Source organism: Hemicordylus capensis, chromosome 1, assembly GCF_027244095.1.
Source record: "Hemicordylus capensis ecotype Gifberg chromosome 1, rHemCap1.1.pri, whole genome shotgun sequence".
In the NCBI taxonomy this organism is placed as follows: Eukaryota; Metazoa; Chordata; class Lepidosauria; order Squamata; family Cordylidae; genus Hemicordylus; species Hemicordylus capensis.
The window spans coordinates 145,674,955-145,699,442 of NC_069657.1; the positions used below are offsets into that span (position 1 = coordinate 145,674,955).

General features: G+C 44.1%; 1 protein-coding gene across 1 annotated transcript; it reads left to right on the forward strand.

Moving 5' to 3' along the window:
- The first annotated feature begins 6,336 nt into the window (after positions 1-6,336).
- LOC128328708 (glycine N-acyltransferase-like protein 3) lies at positions 6,337-21,729 on the forward strand. The gene is made up of 5 exons (XM_053258772.1): positions 6,337-6,438; positions 10,055-10,162; positions 11,434-11,560; positions 18,092-18,212; positions 21,309-21,729. Exons 1-5 carry the CDS (start codon positions 6,361-6,363, stop codon positions 21,727-21,729), a joined length of 855 nt encoding a protein of 284 aa, XP_053114747.1. The 5' UTR covers positions 6,337-6,360.
- The last annotated feature ends 2,759 nt before the right edge of the window (positions 21,730-24,488 follow it).

Below are 24,488 nucleotides of genomic sequence, written 5' to 3' on the forward strand. Positions count from 1 at the left end.
CAAATTTTTAAACCTAAAGTCCTAAAAGAGGAGTAAATAGTTCAACAGTGTCTTTATTCAGCACAATAGGGAGATGAGGAAGACATACTGTAACAAACTCAATAGGGAGAAATCGTCTATCTCCTCAGGAAGACATCACAATATTCTGATAAATTTAATCCAGGCCTACATATAAGTGTATAAAAGTTTGGTTCAGGCTTCTAAACAGAATGTCAGGCCAGTGGGCCAGAATGAAATTGTTCAAGTCAAGGATGTGAGGCCCATCAGGGTAACCAGAGGGTCATGGGACAAATTCCTCACTCAGCAGAAAGGAACATAGCTGGCACCAGGAGATACTGATAAGGAGTAGGGTCAGCAGAAAGGCCAAACAGTAACTCATGTCCAAGGCTCTAATTGGCACCACAGGAAAACATATGTTTAATTACAAATGACGTATGTTGATGGATATACTGACTTGCTTTTAACCTATATAAACTGACAACTGTGTACGTTGGGCGCGCAGTGCTTGTCAGACTTCTGACTTGAACTCTGCCTTCATGATCATGAATAAAAGCTAATTTGAGCACACACCCTTGTTGTCTTGTACTTATACTTTTTATTCAATTTTCGCAACACAAAAGGACAAACACAAATGATACAAACACTCACAAACACACACAATAAAGCCTTCCATCTCACCATTGGAACAAGTGTTGTTCACAATGACCGGATCTTGCCTTTAGATTAAACATTCTCTCCCCAGTAATTCATATAGAAAACAACTTTGGGGTGTTTTTGAAACATTTGTAGTTAGCCCTCAAAAGCCTGACAATAATCCATTTTGTGATGTATTTTTAAATAGACAAGAAGAGGGTCCCATTCTTTTTTAAATTCTTCAAATTTATTTCTTAGTAGTGATGTTAATTTCACCATTTCTGCCAATTCTAGTACTTTAAGAATCCAATCCTCTTTAGACGGGCATTGACTGTCTTCCCATTTGCGCGCAAATGTCAGTCTTGCTGCCGCTGTTAAGTACATGAAGAGGGTCCAATATTTCCTCGGGAGAGCATTGTTATCAATACCTAATAGTATTGATTCTGGACTCTTGGGAAAAGTCATTTTGAATATTTTTTAAAGCTCGTTATATATTAAGTCCCAATAGCCTCTCGATTTATTGCATGTCCACCATAAATGTATATAGGAACCCTCTTCTTTCTTACATTTCCAACATTTATTTGACATGCTCTTATAGATTACGGCCAGCTTTTTGGGCGTAAGATGCCATCTGTACATCATTTTCAAAATATTTTCCTTTAGATTAGAGCAAGCAGTACATTTTATATCTTTTATCCAAAGTTTTTCCCATTTTTCCAAGTCAATGTTATAACCAAGGTCCTGCGCCCATTTAATCATTGAGGTTTTTACTACCTCCGTTCTTGTGTCTTCCAATAGTAATAGGCCATACATCCTGGATACGAGTTTTTCTTCCTTATCGCACAACTGTAGTTTGAATTCTGACTTTAGTTGGTTAAAACCCTTTTTACAGTCTTGCTTAAATAAAGCATTGATTTGATGGTATTGGAACCAAGAGATATTCCAATCCTGCATATGTTCTAACTTTTTAAGTTCGTATTTTACACCTTGAAGGGCAAGCAATTGTCGATACGTGGGCCAAGATTGTTGCATATTTTTCTGTTTTCTAGATATAACTTCCAATGGGGATACCCAAAGTGGGATTTTTGCTTCCAACAAAAATTTATTTTTCATCCATACCACATATAGACTTTTTCTAACATAATGATTTAAAAATTCTTTATTTACTTTTACCTTGTCATAAAATAAATATGCATGCCACCCGAATCTTAAATCAAATCCTTCCAAATCCAACAATCTTGGATTTTAAAATGTAATCCATTCTTTTATCCAGATTAGGCATATCGCTTCGAAATATAACTTAACATTTGGTAGTGCAAATCCTCCTCTCTTCCTATCATCTGTTAGGTTTTTAAAGTTTATCCTTGGTTTTTTGCCTTGCCAGACAAAATTCCTTACATCTTTGTGCCATTGGACGAAAATTGACATTGAATTTATTATTGGTACTGTCTGGAAGAGATATAACATTTTGGGAAGAACATTCATTTTAACAACAGAAATTCTTCCACTTAATGATAAATTCAGTCTATTCCATCTGCTCAAATCCGTCTTTATTTCTTTCCAAGTTTTGATATAATTAGTTTGAAATAATAATGCATTGTTTGTGGTAAGCGTCACTCCTAAATATTTTACCTTTTTTCCACTTTAAAACTAGATCTCAGAGCAAATCTTTCAATGTCTTCTTTGTTCATGTTTTTAGTTAATACCTTTGTCTTGTCTTTATTTATATAGAACCCTGCCAGGTTCCCATATGATTCTAATATCTTCAATAGTGTATCAATTGATTCTAAAGGATCTTGTAAAAATAACACTATATCATCTGCAAAGGCTCTTAATTTATATCTTTGTGTCCCTATTGTCAATCCTTGTATTTTAGTCTCTTCCCTTATCATCCTACACATAATTTCCAAAACCAATATAAACAATAATGGAGATAGGGGACAGCCTTGTCTAGTACCTTTTTGAATACTAAAATAATCTGTAAGTTCTCCATTAACCTTAATATTTGCTTTTTGTTCAGAATATGTAAACCCAATCGCCCTTATGTAATTAACTCCAAACCCTACAGTTTCCAAAGTTTTCAACATGAATTGCCAGGAGATATTGAATGCTTTCTCTGCATCCAAAAATAACATGACCAATTGTTTATCATTATGCTTTTCATAGTATTCTAGTACATTCAAGACGGTTCGTACATTATCCTTTATTTGCCTTTTAGGTAAGAATCCCACCTGATCTTCATGAATTAACTCTACTAAGACCCCCTCCATTCTTTTAGCAAGTATAGAAGCATATAGTTTGTAATCGTTATTAAGCAGGGAGATTGGTCTATAATTTTTAACCCAAGATGTATCTTGACCGGGTTTTGGTATTAATGTAATGGTCGCCTGCCTCCATGACTCAGGAAACCAACCCTTCATCATAATTTCATTCATTGTCCATTGTAATGGTTGGGACAATACTTCACTAAAAGTTTTATAATATATAATTGGGAGCCCGTCTGGCCCTGGTGATTTCCCCCCTTTTGCTCGCTTAATAGCATCCTTAACTTCTTCATTGGAAATTGGAAGGTTCAATTTTTCCCGTTGTTCAGAATTTAATTGTGGTAAGTTTCTTAATTGTAAAAATTGTTCTACTTTATTTAACTCAACCTTTCTTTTTTGATAAAAGTCTTTATAGTATTTGTAAAATTCTCTTTTAATCATTGACTGTTGATTACCGTATTTTATGGACTATAAGACTCACTTTTTTCCTCGAAAAATATCCGCCAAAATTCAGGTGCGTCTTATATGTTTTAACAGTTAAATATGTTAAAACTCTGAAAAACTGGATTAAAATTAAGGTGCGTCTTATAGTCCGTAGCGTCTTATAGTCCGTAAAATACGGTAATAACACCACTGGACGTGCTCAGACTCATTATATAGTTCTTTTGCCATTCAACTCTTAGTTTCCAATAGGGATGTGCATGGTCTGGACCAGTCTGGACCAGCACCGAGGGGGGGGTCTACCTTTAAGGGCGGGGGGGTGTAGAACTTACCCCTCCCGCCGCTCTTCCCCCTCCGGCGCTGCAGTTTCAAGCGAAGTTTTTGGGGCGGCAGCGTTCCTCGCTGCTGCCCCTGCCCCCGTCGTCACCTGGAAGTCTCCGTAATAGCAGCACGCATGCGCGCATGGCAGCGCACGCGCCTGTTGCTGCCATGCACGCGTGCGCCACCATGTGCGCATGCATGCTGCTATTACGGAGACTTCCAGGCGACGACGGGGGCAGGGGCGGCAGCGAGGAACGCTGCCGCCCCAAAAACTTCGCTTGAAACTGCAGTGCCAGAGGGGGAAGAGCGGCGGGGGGGGGGAAGTTCTACCCCCCTGCCCTTAAAGGTAGACCCCCCCTCGGTGCTGGACCGCCGGACCGGTCCTGCTCCAAACCGGTTCGGAGGCCTCCAACATGGCCTCCGGACCGGTTCGTGCACATCCCTAGTTTCCAAGCCAAATATTTTCCCGGTTTGTTTGCCTGTTCAAAAGATTTCTGTTTTAAAAATTTTAGATTTCTTTCCATCTCCTCCACCGTCAACATGGAGTATTTCTGTTTTAATACCTTTAGGTGCTGAATTAAAGTTTGATCACCTTTTTCCCCAATCAGTTTCCCTTCCAAATCTTTAATTTGAATCTGGATTAAATCCTTATTCTCTTGTTTCTTTCCCCCCCAATATGCATTTTGTTGAATTAAAAAAACCCTCATCACCGCCTTACTTGCATCCCATATTGTCTTCGTTTGTAGATCGTCCTTTAAATTTATCTCAAAATATTCTCTAAGTTTTTGTAAACCTACTTTTACAACTTTAGATTGATTCAAAAGGAACTCATTTAATTTCCATTGATAATTTTTCTTTATTCCAATTTTCCACTTTAATTCTATAGGATTATGGTCAGAAAATATTCTTGGCAATATGTCGATATCTTTAATTATTATCAACACGTCTACATTGGCCCAAATCATGTCTATTCTCGTATGCGTCTTGTGTCTATCTGAAAAGAAAGTATACTCCCTCGCATCTGAGTTTTTAATTCTCCATATGTCGTGTAAACCAAAATGCTCAACCATATTGAAAAAAGCTCTTGGTAATTTCCCATCATTTTTCCTCAAGTCTGTTGTCCACCCTACCCTACCAGCCTCGCCTCACCTTGCCTCATAGAAGGGTCAACCCTGAGGAGAGGTGGACCCTAGTGAATTTCTCCCTAGCCATGCTGTCCTGAGCTTAAATGCAAAAGAACTCTGGCTAAAATGAATTCTGGCTAGATAAGATGTACAGTAAGTCAGCAAGGCATCTATAGGATGGAGAAGTACAACCTGGGTCAATAAAGATTGCAAGTCATTTTGAAATAAGAACATAAGAAGGGCCTTGCTGGATCAGATCCAAGGCCTATCTAGTCCAGCATCCTGTTTCCAGGGCATCCTACCTCTGAATCTAGAGGTAGCCTATAGCCATTAATACTAGTAGCCATTGATAGACCCGTCTTCCATGGGACAGATAATTCCATCGATTAATTATGTGCTCTGTGAAATTTTTTTTGTCATTCCTAAATTTCCTGGCATGTTCATGGGATAGCAATAGCAATAGCACTTACATTTATATACCACTTTATAGCCGGAGCTCTCTAAGCAGTTTACAATGATTCTAGCATACTGGCCCCAACATTCTGGGTACTCATTTTACCGACCTCGGAAGGATGGAAGGCTGAGTCAACCTTGAGCCCCTGGTCAGGATCGAACTTGTAACCTTCTGGTTACAGGGCGGCAGTTTTACCACTGCGCCACCAGGGGCTCTGGTGGGATGATCCTAGTTCTAGTGTTGTGAGAGAGGAATAAAACGTCTCTCTCTCCACTCCATATGTAATTTTATAAACCTCTATCACGTCTCCCCTGAGTCTCCTCTTAGTCCCCTTAGTCAACTATTAGTCATAATAGTTAAAGATTAGGCAGTTTCTCTCCCACTCCTTCCACCTTTTTCTCATTGAGCCACTTTTATATAGGCCAATAAATTATTCTGTTAATAGTTCACTCCCTCAGGAATAAAAGGCTGGGAGTTTTTTAAAAAGGCAGAGCTCTACCTTTAGGCGACCTAGCAAGGCAGGCCTCAGAAGCCCCTGTGGCCCTGGGACAGGAGGTTGCTCCCTTCTTCCGGGCAGACCTGAACTTCCAGGTAAGCAGCTGTCACTGAGGCCTAAATAGGGCAGCCTGTCACCACAAAAGGTTGTTATAGGGGAGGGTTCAAACCCTTTATTTGGTACCACACAACCGTCACTGTCCGTAGTCTCATGGTGTTACTGCCAGTGAGTGCAGACAATACTGAGCTAGGCAGACCAATGTTCTGACTCAGTGTAAGAATATGTCGAGTGTGGTAAGCAAATAGGTAATTTGCAGCTACTCTGGATTTTGTACGTGAGCAGCAGCCAGAGCTCATCCCTCCAATGTGAACGCCATGCTCTCTTGGGCATAGGAAGCTGGCAAAAACAATTGCCTTGTTGGCGAATACTATCTATATGAAGTTGACTCTTTTATTTGAAATTACAAGTCACCTCTGTCTTACATCAGCTGGTAAGATTGTTTATAAGGCACTAATATGCTTCTCTCCCCTCCCCCCCGACTCTGTCTTTCTCTCCCTCTCTCAAATGCTTGCTGTTTGCCATACCTTTGCCAATACCTGCCCAGAAGTACCTCCTATTTAGCCGGGAATGTTGATCCTGTCCTGCCCCTCCAAGTTGCAGCTGCTAGAGGGAGTGCTGCGAAGGAGCCTGCCCCAGACACTTACGGTACCTTTGATTTTCTCAGAAATGTAACCACTTGTTTTCCCTATTACTGCCTGCCCATGCAAAGAAAAGCTGTACTAAACAGTTTGTCTCTGTTGCTAAAGGCACGTGAAAAAATAGCACCCCGCATCCCCCTCAGGAATAAGACCAGAGAATGGGGCAAAAAAGTATGGGAAGTCTCTTCTCTTGGCTAGCTCTGGTTAAAGAAAAAACACTGCCAACCCAATCTACAACGCCCACTACCTGATGCTGCAAATTCCTGAAACTCATCCAGTGTAGCAGTTAGCACTTGACCAGTCAATGGAGCATGGATGGGCTGGGTGCATCTGCTGTGTTAGCCAAGACCTCGTTCTGGCAGAAAAAGAAAATGTTCACTGGGGAGGAAGGGGTGAACTCAAAAGGGTACTGCTATATTATGCAACGAAGTACTTTTAACATACATTCTAAAACATACATTTATTTCAATAAACAAACATTATACTTGTACTTTAATATGAAATGATTGTTATTTAATGAGACTTAACATTTAACGTTTATCTAAATATGTCCAGAATTCCAATATTTCCCACCCTCAAATAAAATGTTACTGGGCATAAAGCTGTGGTAGGATAAAACAGCACCCAGCTCTTACACAATAAAAATGGCTTCTAAAGCCCTGGGAGTCTTCTGCTCTTCAGTCCCTAAGGACAGCATATTTGAGAAACCACTTGGACAATGTTCATTTGCCTGTGTCTTGCTTTTTAAAAAGAAGGGCCTGGTCAGACTTGTAAATTAAGCCTACCTCAAGGTTGTAGCAAGGCTGAAAGCATCCCTGGGGTGAGACTTGGGGAAGTCCCCTGTCGCCCCCGGCTGCCTTAAAGGGACCCACTGGTCTTGACTGTGGCCGTGTTTCTTCTTTGCACTGCTATGGCGGCTCATGTGGGCAGCACACATGGAGTTGAAGGTGAGCTTGGCCATTGATAGCACAGTCAGGGGAGGCACCAGACAGTCCCCAGAGGCCTGCGTGCCCCCCGGACATCCTCGCCCCTGTTACCATTATATCCATTGCTGCGGACTAACTTATTTACTCACATGTGTTCTGGGGTCTGTATATTTAGCAGCAACTCTAGCCCTATTCAGACATTATGCTGCTCATCCATACAGGTATCTCTACATGTGTACATATTTTTGGTGTGAATTACTGTACTAGCGGTTATTTTAAAAGTGAACCTGAGTACAGACCTCTTCAAATGCATGGTGCAGATCAGAAATGTACTACATCTGTGTTGAACATAACACATGAATAACTGTACAGATCTGTATGCACATACACTGTGCAAGGATTGCAATGCGTTGAACATAATGTGTGGATACTGTTACTGGCTCATACTCTTTTGGAGTCAGTGCACCTTGTCACTGCAGGAGAGAAAAATAAGCACAATAAGTTACCACACTCTGTGGACTTTTTCAGCAAGTGCACATAAATACTAAGTAAGGAACTAAAGAACTCAGACATATAGTTCCTGAGAAATCATATCCCACAAGACAACATACTCCCCCTCTCTGATAACTTTTTAAAAGTCCCCAAAGACTCATTTTTCCACCCAAGCTTTTAAACTTGACTGTGGTTTTAAATTGCTTTAAGGTTTTCATTTTAATTTATTTTATGTTGTAGTAAACTGCCCAGAGATGGAAGTTTGGGGTGGTCTACACATTTCATACATACATACATACAACGGGGAGGAGGGCTGTTCTCAGGAAGGAGAGCTGGTCTTGTGGTAGTGAGCATGAATTGTCCCCTTTGCTAAGCAGGTTCTACCTTGACTTGCATTTGGATGGAAGACGACATGTGAGCACTGTAAGATGTTGCCCTTAAGGGATGGGGCCATAACTCAGTGGAAGATTAGCTGAGGCCCCAGGTTCACTCCCTGGCTTCTCCAAGATAGGGATGAGAGAGATTCTGCCTGTAACCTTGGAGAAGCAGCTGCCAGTCTATGTAGACAATACTGAGCTAGATGGACCAAGTAGGGGTGTGCAAGCCGAATCGAGCTGGACCAGAGTTTGAGTCGGCTAAGCTCAAAGGCTTGCACTCAACCCAGACCAGCCCCATAAAGAGTGAAGCCAATCTGAACTCAAGTCGAGCCAGGCCTCGCTCGAACAGCTGGCTTGGGAATATAATTGGAAAGGGGAATCTGGTGAGGATTCATCTTTACAAGTAAAGGGCTTTCCTTAAAGTATATGCAGGCAGTGGGGGGCAAGAAAAGGTAGTCTATACCTTTAAAATAAGGCAGCAGAGGAGGTGTTGGGGAGGGCTCCTCCAACCCGCCCCCACCTCCCGCTGGCCTCCCAGATGACAGGCCGGGCAGGAGCCCAATTTGGGTCTCTGCGCTCATGTGGAGGCCCTTAGAGACACCTCCATGCATGTGCAGAGGCCATTTGTGACACCACTGTTGGGAATTCTCTGTGGTAAGAGAATCCCTTTTTCATTATAGCAGAATGCACAGAGGCACAACACAGTGGATTTAGTTAGGCATGCGTGTGTGCTGAGAGTAAAGTAACTTGGAGCCAATTCATAGTTTCGAATCAATATATAAGGCATTTATTAAGGAACTCCATTCTAGATAGGAAAGTGAGGAGTTAGGATCTCTAACCTATCTATCTAGCTGGATGCAGATGGATTTTGCATCTTTTCTGCACACATGGTGCAGGGAGAGGAGCTTGCCATGTTGCAAGGTAGAAGGACAGGTAGGGGAGAGAGAGGAAGGAAGTTAATCCCTAAGAGTACCAATCTACATTTCAAAGGGATAGTGTCAGAGCAGTGGAGAAGGGAAGACCAATGTCTTGATCCTCTAGCCCTCTGACTCACTAGTCTGTCCTCCACTGTCTGAGACAAGAGACAGCGCAAAGTCCTTTACCTTCCAACAACCACATGGTGACACAAATAGCCTCTGCACACACGCGGAGGTCACTCTAACGGCCTCCGCACACACACAGAGGCCCGAACTGGACTGCAGCCTGCCCAGCCTGTCATCTGGGAGGCCAGTGGGGTTGGAGGAGCTCCTGTCGCCGCTGACACTGCCTTATTTTAGAGGTAAAGACTATTCCCCCCCCCATTTGCTTTAAGGAAAGTCCTTTACTTGTAAAGGGGAATCCTCGCCAGATTCCTCTTTACAAGTATGATGTTCCAGCCGGCTCAGTCCAGCTCAAAACCAGCCCCAGCTCGATTGAGCTCGAGCTGCCCAGATTCCTTGCACATCCCAAGGACAAATGGTCTAAGGTAGCATGCTATGTTCCAATATGTACTTTCTCTCTCTCAAACAATGTCCTAGTTTCAGTGAAGAAACATCATGATTCTGAGCCCTAGAGAATGGGCATGTCAGGAAAAAAAACTCTGGGAAAGCCAGATTTCAATTTTAACAAAACTTTTAACTTACAATTTTTTAAAAAGTTGAAGTTAAACTTTTTAAGGAGTTAAAGTTAAAAATTGACAGCTGAAACATTTAGCTAGTTATATTTGAAAGTTAACCATTTAACTATTTCACTTTAATCCCAATGCTTGCATGGCATGACTATGTGATCACCATTTGTTTATGGAGCAATCCAGGCACTAGGTCACCCTAACCTCATCTTTCTTTGACAGGTCTATGGGGCAGTGATGCACATCAACCGTGGAAATCCAGCTCAGCATGAAGTGGTGGTGGACTCTTGGCCGGAATTTAAAGTTGTCCTTACCCGCCCACAAAAGGAGGTAAGAAATCTGATAGACATCTCCCATATCCAGTTTGCTGCAATCTGTGAGATCCATTCAAAGGGATGTTGGCATCCAAAGTGGAAAATTATCTGAAATGCTCTCAGTGGTAGGGATGTGCACGAATCGATTTTTAAAAAAAAAAATTGATTTGTGTCTGAATCTAATCACCCCTGATTTGTTTTGTGATTCTTTGGTGTCTAATAACTTTCCCGCATAATGAATCCCTATGAGGATTCATTATTATCCCTATGAGGATTCATTATTTGCCTTTATTTCTTCTGTTCATTTTGACTGTCATTGGACAGTGCCGTCAACTGCCATGTGTCAACTATACCATCACCCACACACTGGGGTACTCAGTTTATTTCTTAGGAATTTTTGCAGTGTTTAGATTCTTTGGTGTCTTCATTACACACCTTCATTTCTTCTGTTCATTTTGACCCCACTGCTTTGCAGGTGGGGGTGGGGAATTAGTGGCATCCCATTGCCAACTACCCCCCCCAACCCACAAGCAACTGGGTACTCAGTTTATATTTTAGGAATTTTTGAGGTGTTTAGACTCTTGGTGTGTAATGAGTCTTCATAGGGATTCATTATGAGGAAAGTTTATTAGACACCAAAGAGTCTAAACACTTGAAGAAATTCCTAGAACATAAACTGAGTAGTACCCCACTGCCTTGCAGGTGGGAGTGTGGTGTAGTTAGCTAGTGGCAGTTGACAGTTGGCACTGTCCAAAGACAGTCAAAATGAATAGAAGAAATGAAGGTGTGTAATGAATCCTTATAGGGATTCATTGAGGAAAAGTTATTATATACCAAAGAATCCAAATACTTGAAAAATAGTGACCACACATTTTGCTCCATAACTCTACTTCTACAAGGCTACAAAAGCTTAGCTTTTTCTTTTTTTTTAATGAAAGCTGGGAATCTGGGGAAATTAATGGGAGGAATCCGAATCTTGAATCAATTCGAATTGAATCTGACATGATTCAATTTGGATCCAAATCTAGCCATGGGCCACAGGGGTGATTTGTTCTGTCTCTAAATCACCTGTCAGCTAGATTCAGGTACAAATTGATTTGTACCCGAATCAATTCACATATCCCTACTCAGTGGTGGTGCTGCTATCCCTGTTGCCACCTTTCTCTCTCTCTTGCTCTTGGTCTTCAACATTAACTTTTTGCATCCTTCTCACCCTGGGCCCATTCCTTCAGTCTGCCTCTTGACAAATCTGAATTTCAGAGTTCAGCTCAATGCTATCTTCTGCAGGTGGTGAAAGACAACAGGGATTTCTATGCCAGTTTGTATGCTGCTTTCTATTGGGAAATAGATGCCTGTCGATCATTGCTGGAAAATGCCAAAGTCATTGATTGGGGCAAGGCCTTTCAGTTGCAAGGTGAGTCCCAATGAGCATGAGAGATGAGCAATCAAGGTTCTGACTTATGTTGGCTTATTTTCCTTTCATCACATTCACATTATTCAAAAGGGAAAGGTCCACTTCCCCAAAACTTATGTTGTACTTACAAGGCCAGACAAAACTCCCATTTAGCAAAGAATAGTGGGGAGCATTGATCATCTTCATTCAGGTCATCTCCATACCTAGCTATAGGTAGTTTTATGCAACACTCTATTATAATAAATAGACTATTTATTTAGAAAGTCTACACAGGCCTCCTGGAAATCTCCCATCTAGGGATAGAACAGGCTCACACCCACTTGACTTCAGCAATGCTACAGTTTTAGGTTCTTCCCACCTCCATTCATGGTATTATTTGTATTAATAGCAGCACAAGAAGCATTAGCAATGCACTATTAATGAAACTTATTAAGCACCAACATTGTGCTATGCATTGCACAGAAGTGATGCCTTTTTGCCCTAAACTGTTAAGATGAACATTTTCTGGACAAAACAGGATGCGATTTAACACAAGAATGGTAAGACATGGGGTAAATTATGCCACTGCTAAAAAAACCACAACCTTATGCTCCTTTAACAGAGGCATAGTGTCCAAACCATGAGAAGTGGTCGTGATTTGGACACCATGCCTCTGTTAGCAGTCCCACTCTATTCAGCACTGGACTATTTTATAGCTGCTTCCCTCATAAATACAAAGTAATCTTATGTTTGTTTAACTAAGACTTTATTCCAGAAACAACTCCATTGTCTCCTTCTCCTTTCCCTCCCTTTTCTTTCTGACTCCATCCCTCACACTCTCTACAGGATCCCCACTGGGATACAGTTCTAATCACAAAAACATAAAGGACTACTAGATAGAATACAACACATACCTCCCTTTTATAACAAGCAGAATTGAATTGATTAAAATTTGGTGGAAAGGTCTTGAAGTCTTTTAGGTGGTCTCCTGTCACACACACCTCTCCTAATCAAACAATAAATAAAATAATTCTTGGGGTCTCTGGCACAGGAGCTGTTAGTGATTTATTTTCTGGTGCAGAGGATTGTCCATCATTTTCATCAGCCTTATCCTTGAGGTTAAAACTGGAGGCAAGATCAAAGTCCTCTACAGTTCCTCTCTTAAGATCAGACTCCCTTCCCTCTTTTATCATAATATCCATGCTTGAAAGTCTTGAACTGTTCCATTTCTTTCCATCTTCCAATGGGACAGAATCTCCTCAGATTGTCATTATTTGTTTTGGCCCAGAATATCGGGAACATGCCTTTCTCACCGTATAAGGCAGCTGTAAACGAACAAAGTCCCCCACTTGAAATATTTGCAGTTTCACACCCCATTTCTGATCCACATACAATTCATATTTTTGTTGTATCTCTCTTACCTGATCACAAATCTCTGTATCCTCAGGATGAGATGGCATGGAAAGCCCTATCAGTTGTTGCCATTGGGAATGTTTGGTGGTAGCTTTGCATCCTCTCAGCAGTTCAAAAGGTGATTTTTATGTGGTAGAATGAGGATTAGTTCAATAAGCAAATAAAGCTTCATGGATTGCCTCTTTCCAGGGTTGTTGTTGCATAGTATGGTAAAAGGTAAAGTGTGCCGTCAAGTTGATTTTGACTCCTGGTGCCCACAGAGCCCTGTGCTTGTCTTTGGTAGAATACAGGAGTGGCTTACCATTGCCTCCTCCCATGCGGTATGAGATGATGCCTTTCAGCATCTTCCTATATCGCTGCTGCCCGATACAGTACCAGCGGGGATTCAAATTGGCAGCCTTCTGCTTGTTAGTCAAGCATTTCACCACTGGGCCACTTAAGGTGACATAGTAGCCTGTTGTAAACTGATCATTCTTTCCACTAAGCCATTCCCATGAGGATGGTATGAGGAAATTGTTGTGTTTTATCCCATGGAAGTTCTCCACACAGCAGGCTTTACTGCGAACTCAAAATTATCCCAAACCACAAAAAGTGGGGTTTTTTTACCCCCAATATAAGCTATCTAGCTGCCTGGCTAGATTTCTCCTAAAACTATTCTGAATTCCTGGTAGGTTCAAAAGGTTGCCACCAAGCACTCCAAAACTTGCTGAGGACTGGACCTGTGGATTGGGTGCTATAATCCCAAGGTCCCTCTGTAACTGGGTATTGGGCAATTACAAAAACCTTCCACACGTAACCTTACACGGGATGAGAAAAACTGATAGCTGCTGAGTGCCTGAAGACGTGTCTGCACCAGAGAAAAAGCTGCTCCTTCGCCCACCCTTTCTTGAGTTAAAAACCAACTCGGAGAGGGTTGTAAAAAGAAAAGACTTTAAAAAACAGTTTTATTCAATTACTGCAGACTGCTTCCGTCTGAGGCTTTCTAGCTTTGTACACAGTTAAAAACACTTGATAGGTTACCAAAATAGTTTGTCTTAGGCATGCTTAAATGTTTATAGAGTCTTCTGCAATGCCCTAGGTTGGATGGGTGTAGGCCAGTCTTTCTTATTTCAATTACATTGCAGGTAACTATAATAAAACAGTATCAGGAGTATGCAAAACACACACACACCAAAGAAATAGAAATTCTAATGCAAAGTCTGACTAAACAAACTTTTCTATAAACTAAACTTCCCTTTTCCTTGAACCCACTAAACTCTGGAAGAGAATTCAAGCCTCCTGCAATCCTTTCCTTTAAGGATCTACAGAGTTATTCCATGAAAGAAACCTCCATGCTGGCTTTGACCATGAGGGAGCAAGCTCCATTGCTCCTCACTAAGACTTTCCACACATGCTTCTTTCCAACAAAGACTGCTTTCTTGTTCCCAGAATTCCCCACAACTGCTCTCTAGTTCCACCCACCTGCTGTACTGATTGGCTGCCCTGGAGTTTGTCAGTATGTAAGTCAAGACAACGGTTCACTCTCTGTTAACTCTTTGGGGGGGGGGTGGCTGATCACTACAAGAGTAATACAGAGTCCTAAAAATCATTGAAGTGCATCCTTGTTGTGTGGCTCTGGAGACTCTTGAGATATTGTGTGTCCCAAGTATGTCACTGAGTGTGCGCAAAATTGCCATTTCTCTGAAGAGATAGTAAGTCCACATAGTTGGATTTTTCTTAAGAAAACTCAGTTGTGAACACAGAGGCCTCTTTCAGAGAGAACAACATTTCATTGATATTGAGTAATGGATGACAATCCACTATCATATTAAATCTATGCACATTCAAAGTGTACTGTTTGGTTTTCATACAAGAACAATGGAAGAGACCCATTTTGATGAATCAACAGGTTCTATTATGTCAGCATGCTGTAGTCTTGAAAGCTCCTCTTTAAGTGGTTGGCATAATGCTATGGGCACATTCCTCTCTTTGTGTTGTACAGGCGTTGCATTTGCCTTCATCTGAATTTTATGTTTGAAATGTATGGCAGCGCCAGGAGTATCAGCAACAAGCATCTGATAAATCAACAATCGTATCAGCATATGATGCTCCATCATCTGTAATACAGGTTCCATGCTATTTGGATTGAACATTATCTGGAGATCTTTCTGATGTTTCCAGCCCAATATTAAGACTCCTTTTTGTGACATGTACACTTTCCCTTCTGCTGAAGATACTTTGTATTCCAGGACAGCAGTGAAGTATCCATTTATGATAATGGGGAACCTCCATATCCCCATGGGTGGATGTCTGAAGGCTGCAGGTGCAGATGTAGTTATTCCTGTTATTCCAGGAACAACTCCATTTTCTCCTTCTCCTTTCCCTCCCTTTTCTTTCCCCCACACACACTCTTCAGGATCCCCACTGGGACAAGTTCTAATCAACAAAACATATACTAGATAAAATGCAACATGGACCTCACTTGGAATACCGTGTCCATTTCTGGACCTCACATTTTAAAGACATTGATAAACTGGAATGGGTTCAGAGGAAGGCAGCAAAGATGGTGAGGGGTCTGGAAACCATCCTGTAAGGAAGAAGCTGGGTATGTTTAGCATGGACAAGGGGACAGTAAGGGGAGATCGAATAGTAGATTTCAAATGTTGGGAATTCTCGCTGGTAAGAGAAATCCTTTTTCATTATAGCAGAGTGCACAGAGGCACAACACAGCGGAATTTGGTTAGGCATGCGTGTATGCTGAGAGTAAAATAACTTGGAGCCAGTTCATAGTTTCAAATCAATATAAGGAGTATTTATTATAGAACTCCATTCTAGATAGTAAAGTGAAGAGATAGGATCTCTAATCTAGTTAGCTAGCTGGATGCAGATGGATTCTGCATCTCTGCACACATGGTGCAGGGAGAGAGGAGCTTGCATGTTGCAAGGTAGAAGGAAGGGAAGAGAAGGTAAGAGGAAGGAAGTGGCTGGAAGGAAGGAAGTCCCTGAGATTAGCAATCTACATATCAAAGGGATAGTGTCAGAGCAGTAGAGAAGGGATGACCAATGTCTTGACCCTCTAGCCCTCTGACTCACTAGTCTGTCCTCCTATGTCATTGAGACAAGAGACAGCGTATAGTCCTTCACTTCCAACATCAAATATCTGAAGGACTGTCACAGAGAAGAGGTAGCAGATGTGTCCTCTGTGGCTCCTGGGGACAGAAGTGGATTAGAATCAATGGTTGAAATTACAAGGACGCAGATTCAGGATAGCCATTAGGAAGAATCTGCTAACTGTAAGAGTTTAACAGTGGAACAGTCTGCCTCATGCAGTGGTGGGCTCTCCTTCACTGGAGGTTTCCAAGCAGAGGCTGGGCAGCCATCTGTCAGGCAGGCTGCCTGTAGCAGTTTCCTGTTCTGAGCAGGGGACTGGACTCAAAGACTTCCAAGGTCCCTTCCAATGCTAACATTCTATCCTCTATAATAAAGTGCCTGGGTGTGCGCCCGTGTCCTTCAGTGTCTGCGCCCGTGTCTCCCTTGGCCGTTCTGGGCATGCACAGAGCGCATGCCCAGAACGGCCGAGGGAGAAACGGCTGCAGGCACCAGGCGGCCATGTTGGGACCGGGAGGAGGAGACAGGGCCAGGAGGGGAAATCACGGGGGGACAGAGGCGGCCTGGCCGGAGACTGGGGCAGGGAACAGAGACGGTGGCGGGCCCGGCCCAGCCGCCGAGGCCACAGGAGAGCGGCGGGCTGAGAAGAAGCCAGACCAGAAGGACCGGACCAAGGGAGAAACGGCCGCAGGCACCAGGCGGCCATGTTGGGGCCGGGACCGGACGGGCTGTGGGGAGGGCAGAAGCGGCAGCGGCGGAACCGGCCCTGCCATGGCGGGGTGGCGGGGGGGGGGCGATGGCAGCGGCGACTGGGGCCCATGGTGGCGGCGACCGCGGCGGGGCGACGGGTGGTGGTTGCGGGGCCGGCCCGGCAGCGGGCGGGGCAGCCCACAGTGGGCCCCGATACCGGGGCAGAAGGTGGGAATGGGGGGAGCAGTGGCTGTTCGCCGGACTGACACCCGCGCAGCAGCCTCACCCAGAAGTGGTCCTTGAACAGCGTCTCCCGCATGGCGGCGGTGGCTCCTGCAAGGGCGGCAACCCTCCCCAGGTGCAAAAGCGCAGCGAGCGAAGAGGGAGCTGCGGGGGGCTGCAGCAGCTCTCAAGAGGCACCGCTGGCCGCCCCAGCCAAGTTCTTTTTAGCACCCTCGGCTGCCTGCGTCCGCTGGGCCCTAAAACCCTCCATTTCCCCGACAGAAGCCAACTTTTAAAAATGCAGGGGGGGGAGGGCAAGGGGAGGGGGAGGGCAAGAGGGAGTGGGTCAGGGGGGAGGGGAAAGGGCAAGAGGGAGTGGGTCAAGGGGGAGGGGAAAGGGCAAGAGGGAGGGGATCAGGGGGGAGGGGGAAGGGCAAGAGGGAGTGGGGCAGGGGGAGGGGCAAGAGAGAGGGCAGGGGGGAGGGGGAAGAGCAAGAGGGAGTGGGGCAGGGGGGAGGGGAGGGGCAAGAGGGAGTGGGGGCAGGGGGGAAGGGGGGAAGGGCAAGAGAGAGTGGGGCAGGGGGGGAGGGGGAGGGCAAGAGGGAGTGGGTCAGGGGGGGGGAAGGGCAAGAGGGAGGGGATCAGGGGGAGGGGGAGGGGCAATAGGGAGGGGCAGGGAGGGGGGAGGGCAAGTGGGAGTGGGGTGGGGGAGGGCAGGAGGGACTGGGGCAGGAGGCTGAGAGGGAGGGGAGGGTGAGAGAGAGGGGTGGGACGGGGAGGGAGGGCAAGAGATTGGGGTGGGAGGGAGGGGAAGAGAGGCAAGAGTGTGGGGCCAGAGGAGGTGGTGAGCCCGGCCGGGTGGAGGAGGATGCGGTGCGGCCGAGGCGGCGGAGCCGCGGCCTGGGCCAGAGGAGGCGGTGGGCCCGGCCGGGTGGAGGCAGCGGAGGAGGTATGGAGGAGGAGGAGGCTGGCCCCAAAGGTCTACTAGCGCCCGTTATTTTAACGGGCTTAAAAATACTAATGATCTATAACATTCTATAACATTCCGTGAGTCTAGTCAAATAGCAATTGAGATCTAGACATGGTAGTTCAGAAAAAATAATCTCTCTCCTAATTTGGTCTCTCAAAACTTTCCCACAGGTCTCCAAGATGGGCTGTATGAAGTGGCCAGAAGTACTGCAGAGGCTAGAGATGTCCACTTTGAGCCATATTATTATGAGACAGTACTGCACCCAGGCCCACCTGCCCACAGCCAGAGCCGGTCAGTGAATGTGTTCCTTCCCCTGGGCTACCTGCTTAGAGGGGCTGGGTTTTGTGGGGGCACCTATTATATGCAATTTTGTAGAGCTTTAGGGTTGAATAAGGGGCACTGGGCAACCATACAAATAAATTCCATCATTTGTGGAATTCTAGGGGAAAGTATCCCCCTCCCTGCTAACCCTCTAACTATTTAAAACACATCAGGAAATTAAGAGCTTGTCTATAAATAAAAGGCCAAATTCCCCATCACACCTCACTGGGAAGGCCTAACAGAGCTTTGGTATTCAGCCTCTCCTAAAGTACAACAATGCTGCTTCCATCACTGCAGTGGGTGCCAACGGTCATAATTTACCACTACCATATGAAATCCTGCTTCAGTTCGAACACTGAGGATTCATCACACAAATAGCTTGGGGAATGAGGGAGAGGAAACGATATACCAAAATAATGCCTGGATATTCAGAAGTTATTTATTTATTTATTTATTTATTTATTTATTTATTATTTAGAATATTTATACCCTGCCCCTCCAGTGCACTCCTGCTCGGAGCTGCTCACAACAATAAACTTTATTTGGTTTATTGTTGTCCTGCTTCTCCTCGTCCTTCCTATCATTTCTTCATCTCCAAAATCACTCAGTGGTTGCCCTACTTGTTAATGACCATCAGTGTGATTTTGTTTTTATTTTATTTATTTATTTATTTTACATTTTATATCCTGCTCTTCTTCATTTTTAAAAATAAGAATTTTTATTAAGAAGTAAGCCAAAGAAGACAGAGACAAATCACCATAGAGACAATATAAAACCAATCATTGTTCATAATGAAAAACCTCATTTTTCTAATTAATTACATCAGTAAAAAGAAAATATCTAGAACAAGATAAAGCAAAAGAAATTCAGACTCTTAAAATTGTAAAATCTAATCTGATCAGCTTCTTGTAAGTTACATAACGAAAACACTATAAGTCAAATCCAGAAAATGGGAACAAAGTTTGACCATAATGAATATTATAATTTATAAAGGGTTCTCAAACAGACATGAATGATTCAGTAGACATACCATGTACATAAGCCGAGACTTTCAAAATTGAAGCATAGTCCCACACTTTCAAAAACCAATTGTTTAAGGAAGGGAGCGGTGTACTACATACTTAAGTTTCTCCTCACAACAACTCTGTGAAGTAGGTTAGGTTGAGAGAGAAGTGACTGGCCCAGAGTCACCCAGCTAGTCTCATGGCTGAATGGGGATTTGAACGTGGGTCTTCCCGGTCCTAGTCCAGCACTCTAACCACTACACCATGCTGGCTCTCCACGCTGAACTGGGGAATTTGGAAAAGAGTTTACACGGATTGGGGAGAAATAAAAAAATGATCAGTAGACAGAAGAGAATGGAGAAATGGTGACTTGGAATTATGGGATGCAGCTTCCATGTTGGCTTTTCTGAGGAGCAGTGGCTTGGAGTTCCCTGGCTATGGAGAATAGATCCATGACTAATTCACATACTCCTTATTCTGGACTTGACTCACTGAAGTTTTACTAGATTCTGTGGGCCTGCTTCAGAGTAAGTGAGTTATGAACTTAGCCCATTAGATGGCTCCAAGGGTCACTGGTATAGCCCTTCATAGGGAGATATAACCCTCATTAGCAGTCTCAGGTTCTTTTTTTCCTGTGTAGCAATAGCAATAGCACTTACATTTATATACCGCTCTATAGCCGGAGCTCTCTAAGCGGTTTACAATGATTTAGCATAGGGGAATATTTTACCTAGGCCATGTCCGTTTATTTTTCCTGGTCACTTTATTTACTTTACATTTGCTCTCAAAATAAAATGAGTGCTATAGATTCCTTGGCATATAATTAATTTAGGAACAAGTTGGACATAAACAATAGTAATGGATAATTAGAAAAATAACTGGCTGACATGATGGGGCTGTTGCAAACCTCAAAGGTCATGTCGGGGCTGTTCAGAAGGGGCAGCTGTGCCAGTGTTTCCATTTGGGACAATGGATAAACTCGCAGAAGCACTGGTTGCACAACCACCTTTTCTGAGCATCCCCGGTTCTCCCTCTGAAGCCCACAGCAGCCCCACTCAGTGCAGCATTGTGCCTCCATAAAGCTATGCACCATGTCAGCCAGTTATTTATTTATTATCCATTACTATTGTTTCTTGAACGTGGTCTCTGTCTTTTACACAAATGGGCTTTGCGCATACACAGAGACCATGTCGGGAACCTTCCAAGCTTCTTTTTCGCCTATTTTGGCCCGCCCGCAACCACTATACGTGACTGCACCTCTCCTCATCCCCTTGGACTTTCATTATGCCTCCATGATGCTGTGCCTCATGTCAGCCATTTACTAGTTAAATTGTAGTATTAGAAGGGGAAAACATATATAACAATAATGAAGGGTAAAGAGTATAAATGGGAGATAATAAAGACACATACATTAAAATTACAAAGACTTAAGCCCAATATTTTTTGTTATGGACATATATAAGTACTTCAATAATCTCATAGATATCTATGAGATGTTGCATATGCTGTTGTGGCTGGGTTCAGACACTCTGTCATCAGTGGGCATTAAAAGAAACCTTGCTGTTTTCTCTTTATTTTCCCTACTTCTTTCTTTTTCTTTTCTTTTCTTCTCCTCTCTGTTGCTCTCCTTCTCCTCAGAGTGGCACATTGGTCACTTTACTGCCACCAGCTTCTCTTCTTTTTCATTGGTTGCCATCATCTGAAGCATTCCATGCATTTATTAGTTTGGTTGCAGCCTCTTCTTCTTTTGTTTTCAAACCAGGACCCTGGCTGCTTTAGGGGTACAGTCACTGCTTTCTTTGCCCATCCTCTGACTTGGTCCCACGTACGAAGCTGGAAAGTGTGAACCTCTTCAGACTTCTAGATGAAATGTTGTTATTCTTAGATGCTAATTTACCTTCAGGCAGGACAACAGAGATTATCATCTGAAGCCTGAGCTCTCTTGTGGCACTTTCTTTTCTTTTGTCTCTATTGTGTTTAACTCACTCTGTTTCAGCCCATGAGGTTCTTTTAAGGCCTTCAGCTTGCTCAGCCATCACCTCTGCCTATCCTTGTATTACAGGCCGAGAAGTGACTTCCTCCACTTTGGTACCCTCAACTCATCTCATGCAGCCCTGCTCAATGAAACCTGGAGCACTGGGGGCAATTGTCACTCCCTGAACTATATGGACAGTCTGATACGTGACTTCCCTAGTGCCTGCCTTATTGACAAGGAAGGTCAGCTGGCCTCCTGGTGCCTCAGTGATGCAGCTGCTTGCTTAACACATACTTACACCCTCCCTAAGTACCGGGGCCAGGGCTGTATGGAAACTGTGGTGCAGGCAACAGCTAGGAAATTGTATGCTAATGGGTTTCCCATATATGGTGGGGTCCTGCGAGATAATAATCCCTCCCGGCAGTCACTGAAGCGTCAGGGTTTCCATTTTTTGCCTTGGACACACTACGTCATTTTTGTGAAACCAGCGATCAGATATAAGGAATAACAGACATTTGCCTCAGAATCCGAGGCACCATTTCAAGGATGGAAGGTTACATTCACAGCCAGATTCAGAGTCCTGCTCTGAATATGTCCAGTATATGTTGAAGACTGGGGATGATCTAGCACAGACTTTCCCAACCTGTGTGCCACGCCACTGGTCTGCTAGGGGCATAAGGGAGGAAGTGAACCATAAACATAGAGGCCGCATTCACAAATAATGGGAAACTGCAGGTAGATGAACCCGAGGTTAATTTTTGTAACTATGAATCACATAGCAGATGTTCCTCCAACCATAGCCTGGCAACCTCCCATTTGAGAATAGGGGAGCCCCTCCCTCTTCCTGGTCCACAAAGTCCTCACCCCAGCAAGCTCCATAGTACTCACATCGCCAGACTGTGGGCAAGGCATCAGAATGTCTGCAGGGTGGCAGCCTTTGGCCACAATCTTAAAGTGGGTGTGCTGAGCATGATTATGCCTTTTGTTGTGGCCACCTTGGCCACCACATTGGGCCTGGAGTTACAAATCCAAAATTACATGAAAATCAAGGCCTGTGTCTGATTCTACTTTATTAAGAAATCAATTGATGCCGGAACTCTGAGTGAAATGATTAACTCCTGAGAAAAACCAAATTGTTTGTGCTTTGCTCTCTGGTGATTGCCTTAGGAAGGCTGGAGATAATCCTGCATTTCCTATGGAAGGTTATTGACAATGTACTGTTTGCCTTAATCAGATACACTGATTACTAGTCTCACACATATATCCGATTGCTGTTACTTTGAATGTTTTTAGAATTACATACTAGGTAGATGTACACAAAAAGTAATTTATTTGCTGTCTCACACATATAGCTTAGCTTTTTCCTTCTTAACACCAACACCTTTGACTTTTAACACTCTTTGAGCCAAAGACCAGAGAAAATGCCCATCTGCACGGATCAGAAATGCAGATGTTTTAAGAACACACAAATATAATGTCTTCTTATAACAGCTAACAGGAGATGGAATTCAGATCCTGTTATCCTGGACTGACCGAATATCTTGAACTGATCCATAGTTGTCAGGAGACAGGATCTAGAGCAGGCCTGCTCAACTTCGGCCCTCCTGCAGATGTTGGCCTACAACTCCCATAATCCCTGGCTATTGGCTACTGTGGCTGGGGATTATGGGAATTGTAGTCCAAAACCAGCTGGGGGGCCTAAGTTGAGCAGCCCTGATCTAGAGGATAACAGCAACTGACACTTTTGAGATTCATGACAGATCAAAAGGACCAGCCTGTATAAAAGAGGCCACCTCAAACATGACCAGTCAGCAATCTTTGCCTAACAAGCAAGACTTGCTCATGTGCATACCCCAAATGCCTGCTGTCTAGCTGCGTAGCTAACAGAGGTCCTTGGCTTGCAGACAAGAGACTGCTTGGTGATTCTCGCTGCAGGGCGAGGAATCAGGGGCTATCTCTGTCTGTGATCCGCAGCACCAGCTTTTCATCTGAAGCCCTGCCTGCAGTGCTCTCCAGCAACAGACACTAGCCTTGCCCACATCCATTTGGTCACGACTAGGGATGTGCATGGAACAGGTCCAGAAGCCCTTTATGGTTCTGCCAGTCCGACGTCGGAGGGTGGCTCCTTAAAGGTGGGGGAGGGTGCACTTACCCCTCCCGCCGCTTACCCCCCGCCGGCACTCCGTTCTTTTCCAAACTCCATGGGGCAGCAGCATACCTTCCTGCTGCCCCTTTCCCCGTTGTTGGCTGGAAAGGTGGAAGTATCATCTGCGCGTGCACCCGCTGTTACGCACATGCACCCGCCTCACACATTGCACGTTGTGTGCACACATCATGCACATGACGTGTGTGCGTAACATGTGACATGAGCAGCAAGCGCATGCGCGCAACGGCAGGCGCATACACAGACAATACCTCCGCCTTTCCAGCCAACAACGGGGAAAGGGGCAGCAGGGAGGTACGCTGCCGCCCCATGGATTTCGGGAAATTATGGAGCGCCGGCAGAGGAAATGCAGCGGGAAGGGTAAGTGCACCCTCCCACACCCTTAAAGAGCCACACACACCCCGGTGTCGGACCACAGCTCTGCAGTTCCGTGCACATCCCTAGCCACGACAAGATCCAGTAATTTGCCTCTTCACAGAACCAGCCTTTGCCTCCAACTTCCCTCCCCCTCACTAAACCCTGGCGCTCTGCCATTCACCCTCCCACTTCTCCTTTCCAGTTTCTCTGTCTCTTGCTAGTTAGAAGTAATTACTGAGGTGACATGCATCTCCACATGTATGATAGTTAGGAACACTGCTTTGCTGTTACTAATAGCTATGGCTGATTGTTTTGTTTCTTGCTCAGTTAGAGTGATGCCATGGCTCTGGCAATCTTTTACACTCAATAAAGCCCATTGAGTTATGTGAGAGTGTTTGGTCTTCTTTCTACCTTTGAGCCCAAAACATACCTGGTCACCGTATAAAGAACTGGTCACTTTGTGACACTGGTGAAACAACCTAATTTCCTATGCTAGCTCCGGAGCATATCTAGGGTACTAATCAGGCTTGGCTCACAACACTTTTCAGAATGGATTGCCCTCCCTTGGCAGAGAAAGGGCTTGAAATCCCTTTAAATGGCATTTAAGCCCTTATTCTGACAGCAGTTGTACTGCCGCCCTTGTAAGCCCCAGACCAAAGCACAAGTTCTGGCAATGGGGGGATGCCGAGGGGCACTATTTTTCTGTTACTCTGGGAAGGGATCATGATGACTAAGAGGGGATATAT